The sequence below is a fragment of the Pichia kudriavzevii genome, chromosome 1 (assembly GCF_003054445.1).
Source record: "Pichia kudriavzevii chromosome 1, complete sequence".
In the NCBI taxonomy this organism is placed as follows: Eukaryota; Fungi; Ascomycota; class Pichiomycetes; order Pichiales; family Pichiaceae; genus Pichia; species Pichia kudriavzevii.
Genome location: NC_042506.1, coordinates 2,508,832 through 2,533,580, shown reverse-complemented (window position 1 = coordinate 2,533,580; position 24,749 = coordinate 2,508,832). Strand labels below are relative to the sequence as shown.

The 24,749-nt window shown below is 37.7% G+C and overlaps 14 protein-coding genes and 3 non-coding genes across 17 annotated transcripts; 13 read left to right on the top strand and 4 right to left on the bottom strand.

Moving 5' to 3' along the window:
• Positions 1–44: 44 nt before the first annotated feature.
• C5L36_0Atrna8L lies at positions 45–128 on the bottom strand. The gene has a single exon. It is a non-coding gene; the product is annotated as a tRNA-Leu (tRNA).
• Positions 129–690: 562 nt separating this feature from the next.
• On the top strand, positions 691–762 carry C5L36_0Atrna2Q. The gene has a single exon. It is a non-coding gene; the product is annotated as a tRNA-Gln (tRNA).
• Positions 763–881: 119 nt separating this feature from the next.
• On the top strand, positions 882–1,637 carry C5L36_0A11450 (uncharacterized protein; the record flags this gene model as incomplete). The annotated part of the gene is made up of 1 exon (XM_029464180.1): positions 882–1,637. The coding sequence occupies one exon, from the start codon at positions 882–884 to the stop codon at positions 1,635–1,637; it is 756 nt and encodes a 251-aa protein (XP_029320040.1).
• A 223-nt stretch (positions 1,638–1,860) lies between these two features.
• On the top strand, positions 1,861–2,367 carry C5L36_0A11440 (uncharacterized protein; the record flags this gene model as incomplete). Its single annotated transcript, XM_029464179.1, has 1 exon — positions 1,861–2,367. The coding sequence occupies one exon, from the start codon at positions 1,861–1,863 to the stop codon at positions 2,365–2,367; it is 507 nt and encodes a 168-aa protein (XP_029320039.1).
• Positions 2,368–2,583: 216 nt separating this feature from the next.
• Positions 2,584–3,483, top strand: C5L36_0A11430 (uncharacterized protein; the record flags this gene model as incomplete). The annotated part of the gene is made up of 1 exon (XM_029464178.1): positions 2,584–3,483. One exon carries the CDS (start codon positions 2,584–2,586, stop codon positions 3,481–3,483), a length of 900 nt encoding a protein of 299 aa, XP_029320038.1.
• Positions 3,484–3,751: 268 nt separating this feature from the next.
• On the bottom strand, positions 3,752–5,560 carry C5L36_0A11420 (uncharacterized protein; the record flags this gene model as incomplete). Its single annotated transcript, XM_029464177.1, has 1 exon — positions 3,752–5,560. The coding sequence occupies one exon, from the start codon at positions 5,558–5,560 to the stop codon at positions 3,752–3,754; it is 1,809 nt and encodes a 602-aa protein (XP_029320037.1).
• Positions 5,561–5,849: 289 nt separating this feature from the next.
• Positions 5,850–6,674, top strand: C5L36_0A11410 (uncharacterized protein; the record flags this gene model as incomplete). The annotated part of the gene is made up of 1 exon (XM_029464176.1): positions 5,850–6,674. One exon carries the CDS (start codon positions 5,850–5,852, stop codon positions 6,672–6,674), a length of 825 nt encoding a protein of 274 aa, XP_029320036.1.
• Positions 6,675–6,990: 316 nt separating this feature from the next.
• C5L36_0A11400 (uncharacterized protein) lies at positions 6,991–7,944 on the bottom strand (the record flags this gene model as incomplete). Its single annotated transcript, XM_029464175.1, has 1 exon — positions 6,991–7,944. The coding sequence occupies one exon, from the start codon at positions 7,942–7,944 to the stop codon at positions 6,991–6,993; it is 954 nt and encodes a 317-aa protein (XP_029320035.1).
• A 284-nt stretch (positions 7,945–8,228) lies between these two features.
• C5L36_0A11390 (uncharacterized protein) lies at positions 8,229–9,530 on the top strand (the record flags this gene model as incomplete). The annotated part of the gene is made up of 1 exon (XM_029464174.1): positions 8,229–9,530. The coding sequence occupies one exon, from the start codon at positions 8,229–8,231 to the stop codon at positions 9,528–9,530; it is 1,302 nt and encodes a 433-aa protein (XP_029320034.1).
• Positions 9,531–9,549: 19 nt separating this feature from the next.
• Positions 9,550–10,077, bottom strand: C5L36_0A11380 (uncharacterized protein; the record flags this gene model as incomplete). The annotated part of the gene is made up of 1 exon (XM_029464173.1): positions 9,550–10,077. One exon carries the CDS (start codon positions 10,075–10,077, stop codon positions 9,550–9,552), a length of 528 nt encoding a protein of 175 aa, XP_029320033.1.
• A 230-nt stretch (positions 10,078–10,307) lies between these two features.
• Positions 10,308–10,981, top strand: C5L36_0A11370 (uncharacterized protein; the record flags this gene model as incomplete). The annotated part of the gene is made up of 3 exons (XM_029464172.1): positions 10,308–10,310; positions 10,399–10,409; positions 10,564–10,981. 3 exons carry the CDS (start codon positions 10,308–10,310, stop codon positions 10,979–10,981), a joined length of 432 nt encoding a protein of 143 aa, XP_029320032.1.
• A 349-nt stretch (positions 10,982–11,330) lies between these two features.
• C5L36_0A11360 (uncharacterized protein) lies at positions 11,331–12,737 on the top strand (the record flags this gene model as incomplete). The annotated part of the gene is made up of 1 exon (XM_029464171.1): positions 11,331–12,737. One exon carries the CDS (start codon positions 11,331–11,333, stop codon positions 12,735–12,737), a length of 1,407 nt encoding a protein of 468 aa, XP_029320031.1.
• Positions 12,738–13,083: 346 nt separating this feature from the next.
• C5L36_0A11350 (uncharacterized protein) lies at positions 13,084–14,526 on the top strand (the record flags this gene model as incomplete). Its single annotated transcript, XM_029464170.1, has 1 exon — positions 13,084–14,526. One exon carries the CDS (start codon positions 13,084–13,086, stop codon positions 14,524–14,526), a length of 1,443 nt encoding a protein of 480 aa, XP_029320030.1.
• A 299-nt stretch (positions 14,527–14,825) lies between these two features.
• On the top strand, positions 14,826–17,402 carry C5L36_0A11340 (uncharacterized protein; the record flags this gene model as incomplete). The annotated part of the gene is made up of 1 exon (XM_029464169.1): positions 14,826–17,402. The coding sequence occupies one exon, from the start codon at positions 14,826–14,828 to the stop codon at positions 17,400–17,402; it is 2,577 nt and encodes an 858-aa protein (XP_029320029.1).
• A 286-nt stretch (positions 17,403–17,688) lies between these two features.
• On the top strand, positions 17,689–21,372 carry C5L36_0A11330 (uncharacterized protein; the record flags this gene model as incomplete). Its single annotated transcript, XM_029464168.1, has 1 exon — positions 17,689–21,372. One exon carries the CDS (start codon positions 17,689–17,691, stop codon positions 21,370–21,372), a length of 3,684 nt encoding a protein of 1,227 aa, XP_029320028.1.
• A 569-nt stretch (positions 21,373–21,941) lies between these two features.
• C5L36_0A11320 (uncharacterized protein) lies at positions 21,942–22,499 on the top strand (the record flags this gene model as incomplete). Its single annotated transcript, XM_029464167.1, has 1 exon — positions 21,942–22,499. The coding sequence occupies one exon, from the start codon at positions 21,942–21,944 to the stop codon at positions 22,497–22,499; it is 558 nt and encodes a 185-aa protein (XP_029320027.1).
• Positions 22,500–24,656: 2,157 nt separating this feature from the next.
• C5L36_0Atrna7L lies at positions 24,657–24,738 on the top strand. The gene has a single exon. It is a non-coding gene; the product is annotated as a tRNA-Leu (tRNA).
• Positions 24,739–24,749: the final 11 nt, after the last annotated feature.

The window sequence follows — 24,749 nt, the reverse complement described above, 5'->3', positions numbered from 1 at the left end:
TGAAATATCAAAATAAAGATATCACAATAGTAGTTTGAAAAAAATGAAGGAAGCGAGGTTCGAACTCGCGCGGACATGCGTCCAACAGATCTTAAGTCTGCCGCCTTAGACCACTCGACCATCCCTCCAATTGATAAAAATCATATGGGGCTGGTAGTACCTACTTTTGAATCTGATTCTTGCTTATTTCTATTTTATATATTTTTATACGTTAATTCTCTGAGAACATATATAGAATGTCCTCTGTTTAAATAGTAATTCTTTAATTTAAAAGTAGCATTTTGAGGGATTTAATTATCTTCTAGAACTTCTGTTTAACCTTCTACAATCTTCTTCAACCTTCTATATAATTACTCAATTAGGAAATAGAGATAGTACTTTGTCTGATCTCTTACATGAATACAAAAGGGGTTAGATGATTTGATACTTCTTTATTTTAGAGTTGGATAAGTAGATAGCAAGCTGTAAAAGATTGAAAAGTTTAAAAAAGTTTGTAGAGCATTCAAAAGGAGTTCTAGAAGGTACTAAAATCCCTCAAACTACTCCTTTTAGAATAAGCACTTGTTAGATAAAGAGAAAACATGCCATTGGTGTCCTTAAAAAATTAATATATACAAAATGTAAGATATAAATAAGCAATAACTAGATTCTAAAGTAGGCACCATCAGCAAAAAATCCAAACCTAGAAAAGGTTGTATAGTGTAGTGGTTATCACTGTCGGTTTTGATCCGACCAACCCCGGTTCGAATCCGGGTACGACCTCTCTTTTTTAAGAGTTTGAGATTACCTCTTTTTTGTGTAAAATTATTTTAACACAATTTTTCTAGCGGTAAAACTACTCTCTTTTACTTCTAACTACACCTACAACGACAACATTCAACATGGGAAAGATTAGTCAACCAAACTCGCAAATTAAGCTTACTAATGTTTCGCTTGTGCGAATGAAGAAAGGGAAGAAACGGTTTGAAGTTGCATGTTATCAGAATAAAGCACATGATTTCCAAGCAGGTGTTGAAAAGAATGTTGATGAAGTGTTGCAAATTCCACAGGTTTTCACCAACGTTTCGAAAGGTCAGGTCGCATCTACAGAAGACTTGAAGGCGGCATTTAATACCACAGATTTAGATGCGATTATTTTGGAAATTTTAAAGAAGGGTGAGATCCAATTCAGTGAAAAGGAACGTGCACAACAGAACGAAAAGTTACACAATGAAATATTGAGCATAATTTCGGCCAAATGTATCAATCCTAAGAGCAAGAAGAGATATCCACCTACAATGATCGATAAAGCGTTGAAGGAATTAAAATTCAACATTATAAACGCTAGAAGTGCAAAATCTAAGGCGTTAGAAGCAATTAAAATCCTTGTTGAGAAGCAAGTAATTCCTATTGCAAGAGCAAAGATGAGAGTGAAAGTAATTATGGATAGCAACAAATACAATACTATCAAGGAGGCATTTCAGTCTTCCTTTGTTGCTGATTTGGAGAGTGAGAAGACACAATCGCAAGATGTAGAGATTTTATTTTTGGTTGAACCGGAGAATTACAAGCCTCTAGTAGAGAAGGTCAGAGCAGTAAAGGGAAGAATCGAATTAGTTGACACAGCAGTCATTCAGGATGGAGAACTGAAACTTTGAATACTCCTGCTATAGATCATTTTTTTTTCCCAGTTATATATGCCTTATTCTTCTGTAAAAAACTTTTGTAAGTAATGAGAAATGTACAGACAAGCTGAAATTTTGAATAAGCACACCCGCACAAAGATGGTTTGCCCTTATTATAATGAGCCTAAGCGACTTTAGTATCATGTTTCCCTATAGTCTTTAATATACTGTTAAATACGACCAATAAAATTCCTCGATGTCTAAGGGTTTCAGTAACCAGATAAAAGAGTCAAATATGAACGTGGTCCTGTTGGATGGAGCCCAGCATATGATAACATGTACCCTACTAGAGTATTTAGATAAAATTATTATAAATATGGCTGTTGACGGTGAAATAGATATTTCATATGATATACAGGTTCCCGAGCTAAATGTCATTGAGAAACCAGTTAGAAAGTATGACCACGACTTTGAAGATGAAGAAGAAGAAACTAGGGATGATAGAATACCGGTGAAAGAAGAAGAATGTTTAAATAGCACAATTATTCCGACAGTGCTAATTGGTGCTGGTCACACACTGAAAAACCAAGTGTTGGCTTCACAGATTGGCCATATGATGGCTCAACACACTAACAAAAATATCATTTTAAATATGTCAGGGAAACTATTTGGGAAGCCTAGTGCTCAAAGTGAATACCACGAAAAGGACAGCGAGTTATTAACTATGGCCAAGCACCTGATTGCACAGACATACCTTGTATAGAAAAGAAAAAGTAAATAGTTTGTTGAGTATAACCTACATAGTGTACCACCCAAAAATATATGAAGATAAGGGAAGAGTCACATGCTGAAAATTGAAAATACTGATGAAAAAAATTATCTTAACGAGAAATAGATGAAACTGAGAAAACCGGTAAAAATCCCAACAGAAAGCTTTTTCTACCTCTAATTGAGCAGTTTACCGATAAACCCTAAGGCAATGTACAGAAAGGATATTTTGGATAAAGATCTCAGTGCAAGAATTAAGGATATGGAGTTAGACGAAAAGCAGACTCCTCCGCAATCAAAATGTACCTGTGCAAATAAACACAACGAGGAAAGCGTGAATGAATATGACATGAAAGAAGAAGCTACTCAAATTCAGACAGCATATCCAGCTCCAAAAAAGGAACCTTGGTACAAGAAACTTAATGGGGTACCGCTGAATACCAGACCTGCGTCACCTTATACCCTCAATCCACCTATCGATTCTGATGGTTTATCATGGCCAAGTCCAGGTGCTCGTGAGCGTTTGGAATCCACCAAAGAAGAATCCGAAGGAAGAGAAAAGAGAATAGCAGAAGCTGTCAAAACAATCCTAGCAGAGCTAGGTGAAGACCCAAATAGAGAAGGTTTGCTTGAGACACCCGAGCGTTACGCAAGAGCTATGTTGTTCTTCACTAAAGGTTATGAGGAAAATATCAAAGATGTCGTGAAGAGGGCAGTTTTTGAAGAAGATCATGATGAAATGGTAATTGTGAAAGATATTGAAATATATTCACTATGTGAACATCATTTAGTCCCATTTTTTGGTAAATGTCACATTGCATACATACCAAATAAGAAGGTTTTGGGATTGAGTAAGTTAGCCAGACTGGCAGAAATGTATGCAAGAAGGTTCCAGGTCCAAGAAAGACTAACAAAGCAAATTGCTATTGCATTAAGTGAACTTCTACAACCGAGAGGTGTTGCTGTTGTTATTGAAGCCACCCATATGTGCATGGTTAGTAGAGGTGTTCAAAAAACTGGAGCTGTTACATCGACAAGTTGTATGTTAGGATGTTTCAGATCCCAACAAAAAACTAGAGAAGAGTTCTTAACTCTACTAGGTAGAAAATAAGCGCTTCTTAAAATCAACATTTTATTTTTTTGCTGGACGTACTAGCAAATATCCATCAACTCTATTATGACAATGCTAGGATCTTTTTACTAAATTATAATTCAACTTATATAAACGCTCGATAACGTGATTTACAATTACTGTAAAGAAATAGACAATATAAAAAACGATTATCCAAAATCTTCTTAGAACCCTATATACATACTAAGTTAGAAAATTTTATTTATATACTACAACAATCTTATAAAGCTTTTGACCTTTTCAAGCTTTATTTCTTCTTAGATTTGGTAACACTGGATCCTATAGTGATATTGACCTTTGGAGGAACACTGAATCCAAAAGACTTGCCAACTTTGACAAGATCTAATTTATCAACCTTGTAAACAGTTTTCAGATGATGTGAAGCATATGCTTGTAAATATGCTCTGTAACCATCTTTAGCAGCTTGGTGAAGCCAAAAATTGTTTTTGATCAACTGTTCTAGTTGAGACTGGACATTAGCAATTTTGTCCAATGGGAACTCATACTCATTTAGTGGAACCTTTGCGGCTTTTAAGTATCTCAAAAAACCAAGTTCTTGAGGCAACAAAAACATAAGTGATTTACCCTTACCAGAGTTACCTCTGGCAGTTCTACCAACTCTATGGATATAATCTCTTGGATCATCTGGTGGATCGAATTGAAGAATCCAGTCAACTTCAGGAATGTCTAAGCCTCTAGCCGCAACATCAGTACAAAGCAGAATACCTTGACTAGCATTACAAAACTCAAAGAAGGTTGATGTTCTCTTTTGTTGTTTTTGCTTGCCATGTAGGTCTAGCACAGGTATATCGATATAGTTCAACAAAGCTGAATAATACTTCACACAATTACAAGAGGAGAAAAAGACAATGATCTTCTTCTTCTTCTTTAAATTCCTCTTCAAGAATGAAAATAGTAGCAAAAATCTTTTGTCAGAATCACAAACAACATATCCTTGCTCTAAACCTTCAGCCGTTGAGAATTCTCTTTCTTCATGGACATTGATATAGACAGGTCTTCTTTTCAACGAAGCCCTAGCTAGATCTTCAACCTTTGTAGTTTGGGTCGCAGAAAATAACATGGTTTGTCTATCTTCATTTGGCAAAATTTTAACAATTTGTTTCATTTCATCTTCGAAACCAATTTCTAAAATACGGTCAGCTTCGTCCATGATCAAAGTTTTCAGATTTTTGAAAATAAAACCTTTTGTATTTTGCAAATGATCCAATAGTCTACCAGGAGTCGCAATTAATATGTTCACACCTTTCATTAGTTTTTCGGCTTCTTGTCTTCTATTTGCACCACCGATAACTATACCTATCGTCTGCGAATGATTAGCCATTAATTCTCTTGCGACACCAAAAATTTGTAGGGCCAATTCCCTAGTTGGAGTAATGACAATTGCACCGGTACCGTTTCTTGGTTTAAATTTGAGGGAGTATAACAATTCTATAGCTGGAATCAAAAATGCCAAGGTTTTACCAGAACCAGTTTTGGCAGCACCTAACACGTCTTTACCGGCCAACAAGGGAGGAATAGTTCGTGCTTGAACTTCAGTCATTTTGGTAAAACCCATCGACTGGATAGCCTTAAGAGTAGGTCCAGAGAGGGATAAATCAGTAAAGTTTTGTGGAATTTCAGACACATCCGGTTGTATTCCGTTTTGTTTACTCTCAATCGTATCATTTTTGTTCTCTTCCTCCTCTTCATCTGCAGAAGCATCATCTGCAAATTCCTGTTTTTCCTCCAAATGCTTATCTTGCTTCTTCAGTTGTTTTTGTATTTCCTTTTCCAGCTTCAATTTTTCCTTTTCCTCGTTGTCTCTTTCAAGAAGATTTGCAACATCTTCATACTCATCATCAATTTCTTCGACAACTTTATCAGTATCTGCAGTTCCTTTTGACTCGTCTTCAGAGTTACTTGAATTTTCATTTGTCTGAGTCTTGGCCTGCTTTTTAGCATCTAAGGTAACTGTTTTAGTTGATTTTTTCTGTCTCTTAGACCCATCTTTAAGAGCCGAGGAGCCCTTTCTCTTGGAGACAGCACCACTAGCCATAATTTTACAAGAGCTTATTCGTTTCAAGGAATGAATTGTTACAAAAGAAAAACAACTGAAAGATTGGAAGACTGTGAAAATATTCTTTTAAAAAAATATTTGAAAATTTTTTTAATTTGGAATTGAGAATGAAATAAAATCCAGCAAGGGGGAGAGAGAGAAAAAAAAAAGGAAATGTCGATGAATTTCTGAATTTTTTTTTTGACCTTCTCCTTTGTTCATTGCTGGACTAGACATTGGGTTGTATTTATCCATTTAGACTGGTCAAGCGATTACTCAGCTATTAACTATGTCTGCATCCAAAGAATTTAGACTTGTTGTGGTAGGTCCACCGGTTGTAGGTAAATCTGCGTTGACCATTAGGCTCACGCAAAGCGATTTTGCCAATGAATACGACCCCACCATTGAAGACTCCTATAGATACTATTGCACAATTGATGATATTCCAGCCTCGCTTGATATACTAGATACAGCAGGACAGGAAGAATACTCGTCAATGAGAGATTTATATATGAAGACCGGTGAAGGGTTTTTACTGGTTTTTTCATTGACAGACAGACAAACCTTTGAAGAAATTTCCACTTTCTACAATCAAATTCTGAGAGTTAAGGGGGAAACTGTGGAGTTTGTTCCTATGATGCTAGTTGGTAACAAGAACGATTTGGTGGAGGAAAGACAAGTGTCACGTGAAGAAGCTGTTCAACTTGCAAAGAAGTTTGATTGTGCATACATTGAAACATCTGCCAAGACAGGTGATAACGTTGTGGAGGCATTCCATGGTGTTGTTAAGATGGTTATGCGTGGTGGTCTTTTAGGCGTTGGTTTGGAGAAAACCCTGTATCCTTCTGAAGAAGAGGAAATACAAGCAAAAGAACAACTAAGGGCAAAGCAACAGGAGTCCTCAAATAAGAGTCACTCCGTTCAAGAGATTCATCAAGACGAAAATCAAGGCACTTCAACCCAAAATCCATCAAATATAAATAATTCTCAGAAAGAGTACTCCAATAAAGCCAGCTCAAACCCTCCAAGGAATGTTCAAGCAGATTCCAACGGCACTGGTACTGGTACTGGTGCAAAAAGTGGCGGTGAAGGTGGCTGTTGCGTTATTATGTAATTGAGTTACATTTTAAATCATTCTTCTGAAGCACTTTCCTTCGTTCTCAAATTTACTGATGGGTTCTAATTTTTTAATATCTGATTTGTCAATCTAAGGATATAGAATATCCTCCGGTTGAGTGTACGTGTGCTTCCCCTCCCTCTTCTTCCCCTTATCCTTTCTCATCTACTAACTTTATGTATACATTTAACTTTAACTCAATTCTCGATCAATTTCAAATTGAACTGAGTGATGGAATAAAATAATACTTTGACTAATAACGGTGTTACAAAGTTAAGAAAATAAAAATAACAAAAAACCAAATAACCAAGACCTAGACAGAAGGTGGTGCATCGATCTTTTCTCTGGTAAATGCATCTTCGTTCTGGGCAGCTGCATGAGCCTCCTTCTTTAGCTCCTCACCCAGTTTGTTAAAATCAACTTCGGTTGGTTCGTCAACAACAGGGGTGGAAACTTTCTTTGCGGATTGTTCATGAATAGCAGAAGATGTAGTAGTAGCGGTAATAGGAGTAGAATCGGTCGTGGTAGAAGTAGTAGCAGAACTTGGAACTTTCTTGACAGTGGAGCCTGCGGTTCTAACAGGAAGCTTCGATTCGATAAACTTGAAAATTGGACCACCTGCATTCTTTGCCTTTTCGGTGTAAGGAGCCAGTTTCTCACCTGCTACCTTGATACCTTCATCGAGTCTTGCCCTAGCACAGTTTGAATATTTGACGACATTTGCGTCAATAACTTCCTTGTTAGCCAAATAAACAGGCGGTGCAGTAAATGAGATGATCGAAGATGCGAATAAAAGACTCCAGAGAGAAAATATGGAAGTGATCTTGTAAAGCAAAAAAGTGGCGACCCCAGCCCTAAAGGTCTTTTCGATATCCGTAGAAGTAATCAACTTCTTACCTTCGGCTTCAACCTTCTTGGTAATAGTAACTACATGAGGAGCATAGTATTCAGCAGTTTCACCAACAGAAGGAACTTTGGAGAAAATCAAAGGCTTGTACTTGGTGACAAAACCTGTTCCGGTAACGACTCTGCCTGCATATTCAGCCAATGCAGAAATAATCAATGCAAATGTAGAAAAGTAAAAGAAAAGAGAAACAACATTGACATACTTGACGAACAACAAACCACCCAAGATTGACCCTAAGACAGTTGCTGACTTTTTTGGGTTTGCCCATGTTAAGAGTTTGTAGCTGTTTTTAGTGACACAAGCACCACCACAGCATGTATTGGTAGATGCTGGTTTGTTTTCAGATTTGCAGCAGGCCATTGGATTGTCTGTTTCGTTGCTCAACTGGGGAATGCTGCAGCACCGATTTAGTGGTTAATGATGTGATAATGAGAAATGGCGGCAAATTCTGGCTTCAATCAAATTCGCAGAGATACTGTGTGAGCTTTTTTTTCTCTACAGAAAAAAAAAAAGGCATGAATTCTATTGGAATTTTTTTTCTTGAATCTCGTTTAGGTTACAAAAACTACTGTTTTTGATAGAAATTTGTCTTATGGGTGAACCTTTGAACGAGCAGACACTATTTGTAGCAACAAGGAATAAACATGCTACGTGTATCGAGACTAGGAATACGTCTCTGTACGCAGAAACTTGGTTCCGAATATCCCAAGCACGGCCAGCTTTGTCTTTTCTCAACAGTAGCAGCACCGGTGGTGGATTCACGATTCTTTCAAACGCAAAACCCCATTAACGGTTACAGACAGGTCCAACCGAGTCCAGAAGACGAAATAATCATCTCTATGTCATCCGGAGTAGACTCGTCGGTTGCTGCACTTATGTATTCGAAAAAATATAAGAATGTACGAGGAGTGTTTATGGCCAACTGGTCCCCCGATAAGATCATTGATTCAAATTCTGCATGCACAGTTGATTCGGATTGGATACAAGTACAGGAAACTTGTAGACAGCTCAAAATACCCTGCACTAGAGTTAATTTTGAGAAGGAGTATTGGACACAGGTATTTGAACCAATGCTGGAGCAGTACGAACGTGGATTGACTCCAAATCCAGATATCGGGTGTAACAAGTACGTTAAATTTGGGAAAATGATGGAGTATTTGGAAGACAATTATAGAGACTCCAACAAGAAATGGTGGTTGGTAACAGGACATTATTCAAGGATTCTCCATAATGATGCAACCGGCGAGTGTAATATTTTCCGAGCACATTATAAATGTAAAGATCAAAGTTATTATCTAGCCAGTATGCCTAATAGAGTCTTGTCCAAAATCCTTATGCCGATTGGTCACTATACAAAGCCACAAATAAGAGAGATTGCACAAAAGTATGACTTGGTTACGAAGGACAAGCCAGATTCACAGGGGTTGTGTTTTGTCTCTCAAGTTGGTAAGTTTAAAGACTTTCTCAATGAGTACATCACGCCTAACCCTGGAGATATCGTCACCAAAGATGGCAAAGTTTGGGGGAGACACCAAGGATTATGGAGTGCTACTATTGGACAGAAAAGCGGAATAAGCATGCCACAGGGAGACCCCAAGTACAAAGGTGTGTGGCTTGTCAGTGATAAGAATGTCGAGCGTAACCAGCTAATAATTTCAAGGAAAGACGACCATGACGCATTCTATAGGGACACCATTGAAGTTGATCTGAATACATGGTATTGGATGGACAAGCATACCAGTTGGAGCACGTTGAATGTTGACGGGTCAATCAACTGTCAAGTACGATCTTTACAGGTTCCCAATATAGTTGAAAAATTCGAGATGGACATCCAAAATAGTAAGTGCAGTTTCAAGATAAACGAAGAGATATTTGGTGTTGCAGCTGGCCAGACCCTAGCCTTATATAGAAATGACATGTTGCTTGGTTCTGGTGTTATTTGTTGATATCTCCTCCCCACCTCATTCACTCTTTTTCATTTATAGACATGATTAACTTGCTTTGCTTGTATTTGAGAAGTGCATATTGTTCGAGAACTTTTGTGAGCCGTTTAATGGCAATATCGTACCTTCTCATTATTTGCCCATATCTGGTGATCACAGCGGTACGACTGTACTTACCGTCGAGTTGTACCATTTTCCTGAAACTCTCTAAAAACTGATCGATAGTGTTTGAATACTGAGACGCTAGAGTTTCTATTCGATTGCTACACTCGATAAAGGTATTATAGGAGGCTAAAATCTCCATTTTCACTTCCCCCCTATCTTCGGCACTGAGGCCTTTCAGAGAAGAGAGATTGTTGGCGTTCATAGGGTCAATTCCGCATGCTTGGAGTTTCAGAACCAGCCTCTCCAAAGGCTCATAACTGCTTACAAGGGTATCTAGAGCCTCAACTGCGTCGAAACTCGGCTCCTGCTCCTTCAAAATGCCCACTTTACCCTCTAGTAAGAGCAACCGCTCTCTCAATCCACATACCTTGCTCCTTGTCTCCATTCCTCTCTGTTAAAAGTACCTCTGCATAGATACACCCTGGTGTAGGAGAAGCAGAGAGGACCTTTGAGCCGCCACGTGAGACTGTGCGGTTATGCAGCCCGCCGCGCCCTCATTGAGGAGTTGCGCCTCCACTTAGCCAAACACACCATATATATAGAAACAGTAGGTTGAGAGTGTGTCTTTCTCCTTGACACTGTGCAAACAACTCACAAACAACAGCAAACAACACAATGGTATGTATAGATGACCGGGCTGATGCTCTCTCCATCTGAGAACCCAGTACTAACAATGGCAATGTCCTAATTCCCCTTCTTCTTGCAGTCCAGATCCGGGTATGTAAAGTCCATCCAAGATTATAGACGGTAGAGCCGTAACAGCAAAGAGTGCAGCAGGATACACGAGCCAGGCGAATGCTTGAGACGGATCATCCTCACAGTGAGTATAATGTTTTTGAATACTAACACCTTGTCCCCTCGGATCATATAGTGTCGCAGTGTCCGATGAAGCCCTAAAAGCCTTCAACGATCTCAAGTTAGGTAAGAAGTACAAGTACGTCATTTACAAGATTTCCGACGACAAGACTCAGATTGTTGTCGACAAGACTTCTACCGACGACTCCTATGACAAGTTTTTAGAAGAATTCCCAGAAAACGACTGTAAGTATGCAGTTTACGATTTCGAATACGAAATCTCTGCCGGTGAAGGTAAGAGATCCAAGATTGTCTTTTTCCAATGGTCTCCAGACACCGCTTCAGTGAGAGCGAAAATGGTGTATGCATCGTCCAAGGATTCCTTGAGAAGGGCCTTGAACGGTGTTTCCTCTGACATCCAAGGTACTGACTTCTCTGAGGTTTCTTACGAAGCAGTCTTGGACAAGGTCTCCAGAGGTGCAGGTTCCCACTGAGTACTACTCTGATGTAAAGTTTGAATATCAAATACTAGTATGTATCTAATTAACCCAACAAAAAAAAAAACAATAACCACAGCATAACAAGAGATGTGTAGGCATCAGTCTACAATGAAAATCAGTCTCTGATTACTAATTCATTGTATAAAATTTCGGGAAATGAAGATCTTTCTATTGATGAGTGTATGTGCGGGTAATTTTTAAAAACCGGCAACATCAAACTAGGAGGATCAACCTTGGCCATTTTCCATGCTTTTCTTTTCCAGTGTAGACTATTCTCAAGATTGACTTTATAGTGCCTTTGCCTACCTTATTAGCGTATACAGTGTATAAACTCGAAAACATAATGTCAATTGAAACTCAGGTGTTAGTCATTGGTGCAGGTATTTCCGGTTTGAAAGCGGCATCGGATTTATGTGAACAAGGAATCGACACTGTTGTTCTCGAAGCCAGGAACAGAATTGGTGGAAGAATTCACACTGAAAGGAACACCCCAACGGGCAATCACTATGACCTAGGTGCCACCTGGTTCCATTCCACCATGGAGAATCCTGTGTTTGAAAAATTCATCAATGAGTGGTTTGAGCCCCAATTTGCCAAATATGATGACTCAAAAGTTGGGTTTGTTTTGGACACGCCATCAGGTGGTTTTCCCAATGGAGTCAATTTTGGGCCTATTGTTGACGAATTGAAGTATTTTTTCTCTAATCTAGGTGAGGATACAACTTTACAGAATGCAGTTGTTGAATATTTGAAGACAAAGAAAACATTAGTTTCTCAAGATGAATCGAAATATGCAGCGGCAGTTATCAGGTTTGCAGAATTATTAGGTGGTGGCCAATGGGACATGATCAGTGCCAAATATTCATGGGGGCCTTTTAATGGAAGGGATGCGTTTAATACCCTAGGATATGATAGTGTTCTTGGGAAACTTGTTGAGAAAATTCCTCAAGACAAGATCATCCTTAATGCTGTTGTTTCTACTGTCGAAAAAATCCAATCTTCAGATTCCATAAAGGTTACTACTAAAGAGGGGAAAACCTATACTTGTAGGTATTTGGTGGTCACCTTGCCGCTTGGCGTCTTGAAAATGTCAAATATTGACCCAACGGTTGAAGGTGCCATTAAATTTATTCCTGAACTACCAGAGAATATTACGAGAAACTTCTCCAAAACTCATTTTGCTCCTATTTCCAAAGTTATAGTTGAATATGAGAAGGCGTTTTGGCCGGACAACGAAAAGTTTTTGGTATTACAGGTGCCAAACAATGATGATCTCGATTTGATCAAAACATACACGGCTACCACTTACGGTGATTTCTCTACTAAGCCAAAATCCAAAGCTTTTGAGTTCCCATGTCTTGTATCCAATTTTGATGCAGTTAGAGGAGTACCTGCATTGATGTTTCTGCTACCGGCACAACCAACCAAAGAACTCGAATCTTCCGAGAACCCTCAAGAATTTGGTTATCAATTAGTTGCTCCGATTATAAAGAAAATTACAGGTTTAGAAGAGCTACCTAAACCAAAATTCGTTTTAACTACTAACTGGGGAACCGATCCATATTCAAGAGGTGCTATCACCACCTGTGCGCCTGGTGACCTATTTGTCAATGATGCCCTGATTGAAGGCTTTGGCAATATCAGATTTGCAGGTGAAGGCACTATTGCCCAAGGACGTGCCTGTGCTCATGGCGCATACCTCTCTGGTGAACGTGAAGCTTCGTACATTATTAAGCACATAAACCAATGAGGGAATGAAGGAATGAAGGAATGAAGGAATGGGCAAACTTAAGAGTTCGATTTGAAGTGGCTATTTTTGGCATTGACTTGCCGTAAAGAAACCAAATTACAAGTGTTAGACATTTATACAAGTAAATACTTAACTTCAACTAACTATTTACTTCTTGCCCAAAGGGGGAATCTTATGGCTCTTCTAAATTTAATTTTTTCGAGACTCGCAAAGTAGTAGGGGATAGAGAACCTTGTGTCAGTTCTCCTTTACGTGTTTCCCTATGTAGCCTTTTCACGTCTTGTAAGTCAGTACAGCTTTTGCCTTTTCCCTTGCTCCACATAGATTAGCGACTGTCCTGAACAATATGGTGGAGAATTTTGAGGAAATCAAGTCCAAATTTGTCAATGCAGGACAGGAACATGTTTTCAAATACTGGGATACATTGACCAACGATGAGCAGTGTAAGTTTTTACAGCAACTTTCGAAAATTGACGATCCATCTCTTTTTATGAGGGATGTTACAGATGCCATTTTGTATTCATCGTCTGTCTCTGGATCGAAGGAATATACACAGCTTCCAGCATCGTCCTTTCAGTCTACCATCTCTTGTGAAAGGGAGCAATTGGCCAAATGGGAAAATCAAGGTTTACAACTAATCAAAGAGGGTAAAGTGGGAATTATACTTATGGCTGGTGGTCAAGGCACAAGATTAGGATCATCTGCTCCAAAGGGATGCTATGATGTTGGTCTTCCGTCTCGTAAATCACTTTTTCAGATCCAAATTGAAAGAATGAGAAGGCTGGAAACATTAGCAGGAGGTGATCTTATCCTCTATATTATGACATCCGGGCCAACTCGCCAGACTACAGAAGAATTTTTTGCTAAAAATGGTTATTTTGGTTGGAACAAGGAGAAAATAGTATTTTTCAATCAAGGAACTCTACCAGCTGTTGATTTAACTGGTGAAAAATTGTTGATTGGGGAAGATAGATGCTCTTTAGTAGAAAGTCCTGATGGAAATGGTGGTTTATATAAAGCAATACATGATAATGGCATAATAGAGGATATGATGAATAAGGGAATAGAACATGTTCATATGTACTGTGTTGACAATATTCTAGTTAAAGTTGGCGACCCTATATTTATTGGATACTCAACATCCAATCAATTTGATGTAGCGACTAAAGTTGTTAGAAAAAACGAAGCCAGTGAGAAAGTCGGCTTGATTGTTCTCGATAAGAGTGCTAATAAACCCTGTGTCATTGAGTACAGTGAAATTTCAAAAGATTTAAGTGAAGCAAAAGATGATACCGATTCTTCCTTGTTGAAGTTAAGGGCTGCCAATATTGTCAACCATTATTACAATGTCCAATTTCTTGCTAAAATGATCCCTCAGTGGATCAAATCTAGAAACTTTCTGCCATATCATATTGCGAAAAAGAAGATTCCATGCATTGATATCGAAACTGATGAATTTGTTAGACCTGTCGATAACAACGGTATTAAACTGGAGCAGTTTATTTTTGATGTTTTCCCCAGCGTCGACTTGGCCAAGTTTGGTTGTTTGGAAGTTCCACGGGAGGACGAATTCAGCCCTTTGAAGAATGCACCTGGCTCTGGCAGAGATTGTCCGGAAACCTGTAAATTGGATTCTCTGAAAAGAAGTACCTTGTGGGTCCTTAATAATGGCGGTCGTCTTAGCTCTCCAGAAGCCCTTGTTGAAGTCAGCCCCTTGGCTAGTTATGCTGGCGAAGGCCTAGCTGATGTTGACGGTAAAGTGTATAAAAACGACTTCATCTTGAACTGACTGTGTAGTCAGAAGTCATTGATTAGATGTTCCAAGGTGTATCCCACCACTCCCCTCCCTTTCCTGAAGCTACTTGTTGTATGTAAACCCCGGATTTTTTTTCCTCTCCTGTTTCGAGAGTGGTGCCATTGTTCAATTTGCATGGGCCATTATATCTTCTTCGAGAATCGGATACTGCGGGAGGTTGTTCCTTATATGGCTGCCTTTTGTTGAGTGTATGTCCTTCTCTATAACCACCTCTAATCAGTCTCTTCTCTTGGTTTTAGTCCTAAAGATCAAAACACAAGGAATTCACAAAAATGGACTTCTCACCAGCAATGTCTAAGAGACATAGACGTACAATGACTGGGTTTACCCCCACTCAAATTAAAAATATCGATGCTGCCATCCCTGTTAAATGTAGAAATATTTGGGCTAGTCATGCAACCAAGCCTTTTGAGACCAGCGATGAGTTGATTTCAAGATTCATCAATCATGTTGAGACTACACTTGCCAGATCCATGTACAATTGTGATGATTTGGCGGCTTACCAAGCTCTATCGGCCACATTGAGGGACAAGCTAATTTTGAAGTGGAATAAGACCCAACAGTTATACACAATCAAAGAGACAAAACGTTTATACTACCTATCATTAGAGTTTTTGATGGGTAGAGCTTTAGATAATGCCATGATCAACTTGGATACCAAGGATCTATGTAATAAATCAGTTGACGAATTGGGGTTCAACTTGGAAGATATCATCCAAGTTGAGCCCGATGCTGGTTTGGGTAATGGTGGATTGGGTAGATTGGCCGCATGTTTTGTCGATTCCTTGTCCACAGGTAACTATCCTGGCTGGGGTTATGGTTTAAGATACAACTATGGTATTTTCGCCCAAAGAATCATCAATGGTTACCAAGTTGAATCTCCGGATTATTGGCTCAAATTTGGTAATCCTTGGGAGATCCCAAGACTGGAAATTCAGATTCCTGTGGATTTCTATGGTTCTGTTTCCACATACACCGATGAGAAAACTGGCAAGACAAGGAAGCAATGGTCTGGTTCCGAGAGAGTTTTGGCTGTTGCGTACGACTTTCCTGTTCCAGGTTATAAGACCGAGAATGTCAACAATTTAAGAATGTGGTCTGCACAACCAACTAGAGAGTTTGATTTCCAAAAGTTCAACGAAGGTGATTATGATGATTCTGTGGCTCAGCAACAACGAGCAGAAGCAATCACGGCTGTCTTGTATCCAAATGATAATTTTTATCAAGGTAAAGAATTAAGATTAAAACAACAATACTTTTGGGTTGCAGCAAGTTTACATGATATTGTTAGAAGATTTCTGAAAACTGAGAAGCCATGGAAGGAATTTTCTAATTTTGTGGCTATTCAACTCAATGATACACATCCAACTCTGGCTATTGTTGAGTTACAAAGAATTCTGGTTGATATTGAAGGTTTAGAATGGGGCGCTGCATGGGACATTGTTACTAATACTTTTGGTTACACTAATCACACCGTTATGCAAGAAGCTTTGGAAAAATGGCCAGTTGATTTGTTGGGCAACTTACTACCAAGACACTTGGAGATTATCTATGATATCAATTTATTCTTTTTGCAACAAGTTGAGAAAAAATTCCCTAATGACAGGGATCTATTGAGACGTGTGTCGATAGTGGAAGAGACAATTCCTAAGAACATCAGAATGTCTTATTTGGCTATTATAGGTTCTCACAAAGTCAACGGTGTTGCTGAATTACACTCTGAATTAATCAAGGCTACGATTTTTAAGGACTTTGTCAAAATCTATGGAACTAGTAAATTCACTAATGTTACCAATGGTGTCACCTTTAGAAGGTGGTTAAAGCAGGCAAACCCGGGTTTATCTTCATTGATCGTTAAGAAATTGGGATCAGATGAGTTTTTAAAGACACCAGTGTTATTGAAGAAATTAGAATCTTTTGTTAACGATCAAGAGTTTTTGAAAGAGTGGGCTGATGTTAAATTGAAAAACAAAGTCAGATTGGCAAAATTGATCAAGTCATTAACCAACATAGATGTCAATCCTGATACTCTATTTGATGTTCAAGTCAAGCGTATCCATGAATACAAGCGTCAACAAATGAACATCTTTGGAATTATTTGGAGATACTTGCGCATTAAAGCTACTCCTGTTGAGGAAAGAGAATCCAAATGGTTACCTAAAGTCTGCATCATTGGTGGTAAGGCAGCCCCTGGTTATTATGCTGCTAAAAAAATTATAAAGCTAATCAACTCAGTGGGAGATGTTGTGAACAACGATCCTGAAATTGGTGATTTGTTAAAAGTTGTATTCATTCCTGACTACAATGTTTCAAAAGCTGAGATCATTTGCCCAGGTTCGGATATTTCTGAGCATATTTCAACAGCCGGTACAGAAGCATCTGGTACTTCCAACATGAAGTTTGTCCTTAACGGTGGTTTGATCATTGGTACAGTAGATGGTGCAAACGTTGAAATTACTAGAGAAATTGGAGAGAATAACATTTTCTTATTTGGTAATTTATCTGAAGACGTGGAAGACTTACGTTATGATCACCAACTAGGCAGAATCGATATTCCAGAGGCTCTCAATCTCGTCTTTACTGAACTTCAAAAGGGTACTTTCGGTGACTATAACGAGTACATTGAATTAGTAGATTCTATTAGGCTACACGGTGATTATTATTTGGTTTCAGATGATTTTGAAAGTTACCTTCAAGTACAGAGCACCATTGATGAAGAGTTTGCAAACAAAGACGAATGGACTAAAAAATCAGTCTTGTCTGTCGCCAACATGGGATTCTTCTCCTCGGATAGATGTATTGAAGAGTACGCCGATAACATCTGGAATATCGAGCCAGTCACGAACTAGTGCAAATATCTTTTCTGGTCTCCTATTTCATTAAATTTCTTTATCTGAGCTTGTTTTTTTTGCGTAGTTTCAATAAATAATTATCAAATCGTAGCGTGCTTTCAACGTTAGTAGAGAAGTTTCGTTTTTTTCATATAAGTTAACCAACCGATCGAGATTGCATGAAAATCAAATTTCGCCTCGCTGTCCACATTGAAGCAAGTTTCTTAGAAAGTTCACTTTTGCCATCTCAATAGGTGAGTTTTTCTGTCTATTTACGTTGGTAATTCTACGACAAGGTACACCAATGGCTGATGGTACTCAATTTGTTGACAGCGATACGGTGGAACACACTCAGTTGCTGGTTCCGAAGTCTAACCTTTCAAGGCCATATGTTTGGCCTTTTCTTATAATCTACCCATGCTATAATTATCTCTATTCGAATCACTACGATGAATATTTTGTTGGTAGAGAGTGGACTTTCATTTACACGCTTGCAATTGTCTCCGTTCATGCCCTAATTTGGCTTCTACCAAAGTGGAATTTGGACTTACAAGTAAAGTTTCAATACAACAAGGTCAAAGATTTGCAATTAGCCACTCATATTTTGATGAAGGCAAAACCTTCTTGTGGTTTAAGCGAAATTTGTAAGATTGAAACTATTCCTGGTCAAGTCTCTTTTAAATATCAGAAGAGAAAGTTCTTGTACAGCTCAAAAACAAAAAAATTTTCCCCTCCAAAGTTCTTTGTGGATGACGAGTCCTTAACAATTAAAGAGATCAAATCAATTAGAGGTCTACCATCTGATAAAGTTCCAGCTTTGAAGAAACATTATGGTCCCAACACTTTTGATATTCCTGTTCCAACTTTCATGGAACTATTCTATGAACACATGCTTGCTCCTTTCTTTGTCTTTCAATTATTCTCTATTTCTTTGTGGCTAATGGACGAAATGTGGTACTTATCTATCTTCTCCTTGATTATGTTGTTTTCCTTTGAAGCAACTACAGTGTATCAAAGAAAGGCTACTATGACTGAATTCCAAAGCATGGGCATTAAACCTTATAATATCTGGGTCTACAGAGACGGTAAATGGTCTGAGATTCAAACCGATGAGTTATTACCTGGCGATGTTGTATCCGTTGTTAGGACACCACATGAAGACTTATCGATTCCATGTGATATGATCCTTCTTCAAGGTTCTTGTATTGTTAATGAGGCGATGTTGTCGGGTGAATCCACACCATTATTAAAGGAAAGTATTGAGTCGAGAGAGAATGATTCCAAGTTCCAACCAGATGGTCAAGACAAAAACTCATTATTACATGGTGGTACATCGTGTCTCCAAGTTACTGCTCCTGAAAAGCCAATTATTCCGTTAGCCCCAGATAATGGTACTTTAGCTGTTGTTTCCAAGACTGGTTTCGAAACCACTCAAGGTTCTTTGGTCAGGGTGATGATTTTCTCATCGGAAAGGATGTCTGTAGCAAATAAAGAAGCCTTTTTCTTTATTTTGTTTTTATTGGTGTTTGCCATTGTTGCAGCGAGATATGTTTGGATCGAAGGTACTAAAATGGGTAGAAAGCAGTCAAAATTGATTCTTGACTGCATCATTGTTTTGACTTCAGTTGTTCCTCCTGAATTGCCTATGGAATTAACCATGGCTGTTAACCAATCTCTATCTGCCTTAGCAAAGCATTACATCTTCTGTACCGAACCATTCAGGATTCCTGTTGCAGGTAGAATTGATGTTTGCTGTTTTGATAAGACAGGTACCTTGACAGCAGAAGATTTGTTCTTTGAGGGCTTAGCCGGCTTTGGCTCAAAAGACCGGAATGTTTTGCTGAAGTGTGAATCACCTGATGTGCCTGAAATTACGATCGACTTACTTGGTTCAGTCCATGCTTTGGTAAGATTAGATGATGGCGAAGTTGTGGGTGATCCTATGGAAAAGGAAACTGTTAAAGTTTCTGGCTGGAAATTAGATGATAGTAAGAAGAACTTAATGATTCACACTAAAAGTAACAAGAAGATTGAAATTCTGAAAAGATTCCAATTTTCTTCAGCGTTAAAAAGATCATCTGTTATTTCCAAGATAGGAGATAAGATTTTAGTTGGTACTAAAGGTGCACCGGAAACTATTGCTGATAGACTATCCAATGTCCCTGCAGACTATGAATCAACATTCAAGCACTATACCAGAAACGGTTCTAGAGTTTTAGCTTTGGCATACAAGTATCTTAAAAACGGGAAAAGCTTGGAAAACTTGGAGAGAAAAGATGTTGAAAAGGATCTCACTTTTGCAGGATTCATAGTATTTCACTGTCCAATGAAAGATGATGCTGTTGAAACAATTCAAATGTTAAACCATTCTTCTCATAGATGTGTTATGATAACAGGTGATAACCCGCTAACTGCTTGTCATGTTGCGTCCAAGGTCGGAATAATTACCAAAGACGTCTTGATTTTGGATAAACCTGAAAAAAACCATTCGGGCGATAACTCTCTTGAGTGGAGAAACGTGGATGAGACAAGAGTCATCCCAGTCAACAAAGACATCACGTTTGATATGAAATTCTTAAAGGAAAACGATTTATGTATTACAGGTTATGCACTGAATGAGCTGATGAATCACCCACAGATCTCTACTTTGATAAGATATTCTTGGGTTTATTCAAGAGTTTCTCCTTCCCAGAAGGAGTTTATTTTGAACACTTACAAAAACCTAGGTTATAATACTTTGATGTGTGGTGATGGTACCAATGATGTTGGTGCATTAAAGGCTTCCAATGTTGGTATTGCTTTGTTAAATGGTACCGAGGAATCCCTAAAGCAAATGCAAGAAAATAAAAAGATTGAAAATTTCAAGAGGCTTTACCAAAAGCAATGCGATTTAATGGCTAAGTGGAATCAGCCACCTCCAAAAATCCCTGTTCAAATTGCCCACTTGTATCCTCCTGGACCTTTAAATCCACACTATTTGAAAGCGCTAGAACAACATGGTACGGAAATAACTGATGAAGTTAAGAAGCTTGTGGAAGAGGCTAACAAAGATGCCGTCCTACCTGTCCAAAATGAAAATGCACAAAACGCTCTTGCTGGAAATCTACTCTCGCAGTTACAAGAATCTCAACAAGAAGATGAAGCTCCTGTGTTGAAATTGGGTGATGCTTCTGTTGCTGCACCATTTACCTCGAAGTTGGCAAGTGTTACAACCGTTGTTAATGTTATCAGACAGGGTAGATGTGCTTTGGTTTCCACTATTCAGATGTACAAGATCTTAGCGTTGAACTGTTTGATTTCAGCTTATTCTTTGTCGGTCCTATACTTAGCTGGGATCAAATTTGGTGATGCACAAGCAACGGTCTCGGGTATTCTATTATCAGTTTGTTTCATGTCAATTTCTAGAGGTAAAGCAATTGAAAAGCTATCTAGGGAAAGACCCCAACCTGGTATTTTTAACATCTACATTATGGGCTCTATTTTAGGGCAGTTTGCTATTCATTTGGCTGCGCTAATCTATATCACGAAAGAAATTTACATTTTGGAACCACGTGAACCTCAAGTTGATTTGGACAAGACTTTTGAACCATCTCTGTTGAATACTGCCATGTTCTTACTTCAGCTTTCTCAACAAATTAGTACTTTTACCGTTAACTACATTGGCAGACCATTTAGAGAATCTATTCATGAAAACAAGGGTATGTATTATGGTATCTTGAGCGTTGCTGCATTATGTATCGCTGGATCGACAGAGTTCATGCCAGAACTAAACGAAGCCATGCAATTTGTTCCAATGGAGGCATTATTCAAGATTAAATTGACTGTGACCATGTTACTTGATTTTTTCTTGGCATGGGCAATTGAGCTGATTTTGAAGCACTTCTTCATGGATTTCAAGGCAGCGGATATTGCTGATAGAGAATACGACAATGATGTTGACAATCATGTTGAAATCGAACTTACATCAGAAGAAAAGAAAATACAATAGTTTGATAATCTAGTTAATGCTATGAAATTATCTTTTTTCTATAAACGTTTTTTATTAGTTTAATTTATCTTGAGAACTATACAAAGTTTAATAGTTATAAACCGTAAAATTATGCTTCACGCGTCATACCAGTTTTTTTTTGTTTACGTGAAGCTTAAAACGCTTCGCTCGTGGATTTCAATACAGTGACCGCTTAGTAGGACTTTTATTATGCCATCAATATATACAAATCAACCACCAACATAGATGAGAGGTATGTGATCCATTATAATAGCTTTAGCTTAATTCTAGAACATTAATAAGGTTGTTTTCCCTATTAAAAAATTGCCCGATACATCCTGATACTAACGTTCTGATGATTTTATTTACATAATGCAGACTACAAATTGGTTGTTTTAGGTGCCGGAGGTGTTGGTAAATCATGCCTTACTGTTCAATTTGTTCAAGGAGTCTACATAGATACCTATGATCCGACTATTGAAGACTCTTATTCCAAAGAAATTGAAGTTGACGGACGTGCATGTAATCTTGAAATCCTAGATACTGCAGGAGTTGCGCAGTTTACTGCTATGAGAGAGTTGTATATTAAGAACGGCCAAGGCTTCATCTTGGTATATTCTGTGGCTGATAAGAAATCATTAGAAGAGTTATTGACCATTAGAGAACAGATCACGCGTATCAAGGGTACAAGTAACGTGCCAATGGTCTTAGTTGGTAACAAGTGTGACTTAACTGAAGAAAGAGAATTGGAACCGGAAGATGGTATTGAAGTGTCCAAGCAATGGAACAAGGTACCATTTTACGAGACCAGTGCAATGTATAGGATGAACGTCGACGACGCATTCGTTGACGTTGTGAGACAGATCATCAGAAAGGAAGTCATGCAGCAACAAAATTCTGAACAGGAAGAACAAAATGAGAAGATTACTGATTTTCAACAACCCCTGCAAACTCAGCGGTCTCAACAACTCTTGACTAAAGACCGTTCGTTTACACCACAAGCTCCTCAAAATAATAATCCTACACAACCTAAACCACAAACAGAAGCAATCCCTAAAAGTCAACAAGCTCCGCAGAAATCAGCAACTACAGACAGCGGCAGTGATGGTTGCTGTATTATCTCATAGATACGCATGTTTGCTGCGGGTATAACAGTAATTATATACCTTCCTCAAGGCATTATCTATTTGTTTATTTTTCACTTTTGAACACTCCTATATATCTTTTGCTGCTTTAAGTGACGACAACTAATCCAGACGAACATTTAGCCTTGTATGCTCATACAAATGACGCTTGTAATTGCAGAGTTTTATGTCATTGAAACTTGATGAGCTAAAAGAATCTGAAAACGAATAATTAAACAGACGCATATGCAGTTAGGATCACGCACATTGCGTTATATATATACTATTAATCTGTTACATCTATTTATCGTTTGAATTTAAGCGTAAAAAGTGTCTGCCATAACAAGCATTGTCATTATTAAAAAAACGCATATATTTGTGAATAGATTTTACAACACCTGTATTATTAACTGCCGACGAACTAGTTCCTCACATATGCAACTTTTATCTGAAAACTTCTACATTATATTTATTGAATAACCTTATTCAGCATTCTTTTATAGAAGCTCTAATGAAAGATACTATTCTTAGTGGAATAATAACACTTTTGAAAAAACGTAAAAAGTTAAATTGAAAAAAATGTGAAGTACCTCTCTCATGATTATTGATTTCGCAATAATCCTGATCTATCAGATTAGTAATAACAAAAAGTAACTGTTAAACAGTTTTATCTCTCTGATCTATTTATATTCCACTGGGATATTATTTAAACCAGTTAACGTTGATAAAGGTTAATAATTTGTGATTCATAATTGCTCCCAATATGGCATGCCAAAACTATAACTACGTCAACAAATGTGCTTCATTTATTCTGAATTTTCAAACAAAAAAACAGATTTAACGGTGCAACATTGTATAACGATATGATCAGCCTCCATCTACTCCTTATTGTCAGATTTACGATTATAATAAAAACAAAAAAAACCAATATAACGACTTCTTATATTTACCAGTTTTGGCCTTTATTTTCTTCTCATCGAATATGACCGCTAGACAGCAAATTTTCAAAGGAACAATACATAAAGATATTGTCTACTATAAAATAGTTGGCTCATCTCTCTTTTGAAAGCCAGCTATTTACAGGGAGTAAGTCCTGGTTGCAGTAGTTTTGGGTAATTAACTGCTAGATTTCAACTTGCAAACTAGATGTGAATATTTTTGATAACCCTGAGCAGCCATCTAACGCTGTATGTAGGGTATTAGTAAAGGCATTTCTATTTAGCTTCCTTGAAATAATGATTTTAAAATACCTAGTGATATGAATACTTATAAAATTGAAGAGACAATTTTTAGTATTAGGTTAAGGTATTGGTAGTCGGCTATGCCGAGAAACTTGTGAGATGTTCTTTCATTCTAATTAAAGCATTATCTTTTGCAGTAGACATAAATACCTATGTGTGTACTGATCTATAAAAGTGTATACCCAAACCGTTAGGAAGTAAGGTGTTAGAAACAGGTTTAGTGGAAACGCTTTTCCAGAACCCAGATGTTAAGAGTGGTATGATATCTTTGCTCATATAGATATTTATTTATATTACCAACCTGTAAGTTATTGCTTCTTGTAGCACACACTTCAACGATATTCCTACTATTGACACGCATTAATTTCATTGTGAACAACCATTCTAAAAGTTAATTATAACTTGGATAGCTGTTAAAAGAACCAATCTAGTACAGTACACAAAAATTAAAGAAAAGAGAGCAATCTAAAAGTTTTTGGAATTACAAGTGTGTACTATGCTAGATTCACATATGTGAGTGCATTTTTAAAGAATGATAAAGTTAAACATAAAAACATGAAATATGAGATCGTCAATTTCTAAAATTGATATTTTGCCTAAATAAATTTGTTTCGTCTCATTAAGACCAAACAAATCTTTTGTAGTTTGCCTGTTTAATACTAAGATTACCAGTCTCAATATAAAGAATTTTATACCCAAAAAAGAAGAAACTAATGTCTTATCCAGATGAATTTTAAAAAAATAGACTTCTCAATCTAAACTTTTGTTAACTAAGATTTTGCTGAACTTTTTTTAAATGCTATAACTATTAACATTTTTAGTTTTTTGATTCTTTATTTCATAAAGCTTTCAATAAATATAAAATGTCTGTGAAAAAGTAGCGTAACAGAATAAATAAATTTATTCATTCCAAGTAACTGGCAGCTTGGCCGAGTGGTCTAAGGCGTCAGGTTAAGGTCCTGGTCTCTTCGGAGGCGTGGGTTCGAACCCCACAGCTGTCATTTTTACTTTT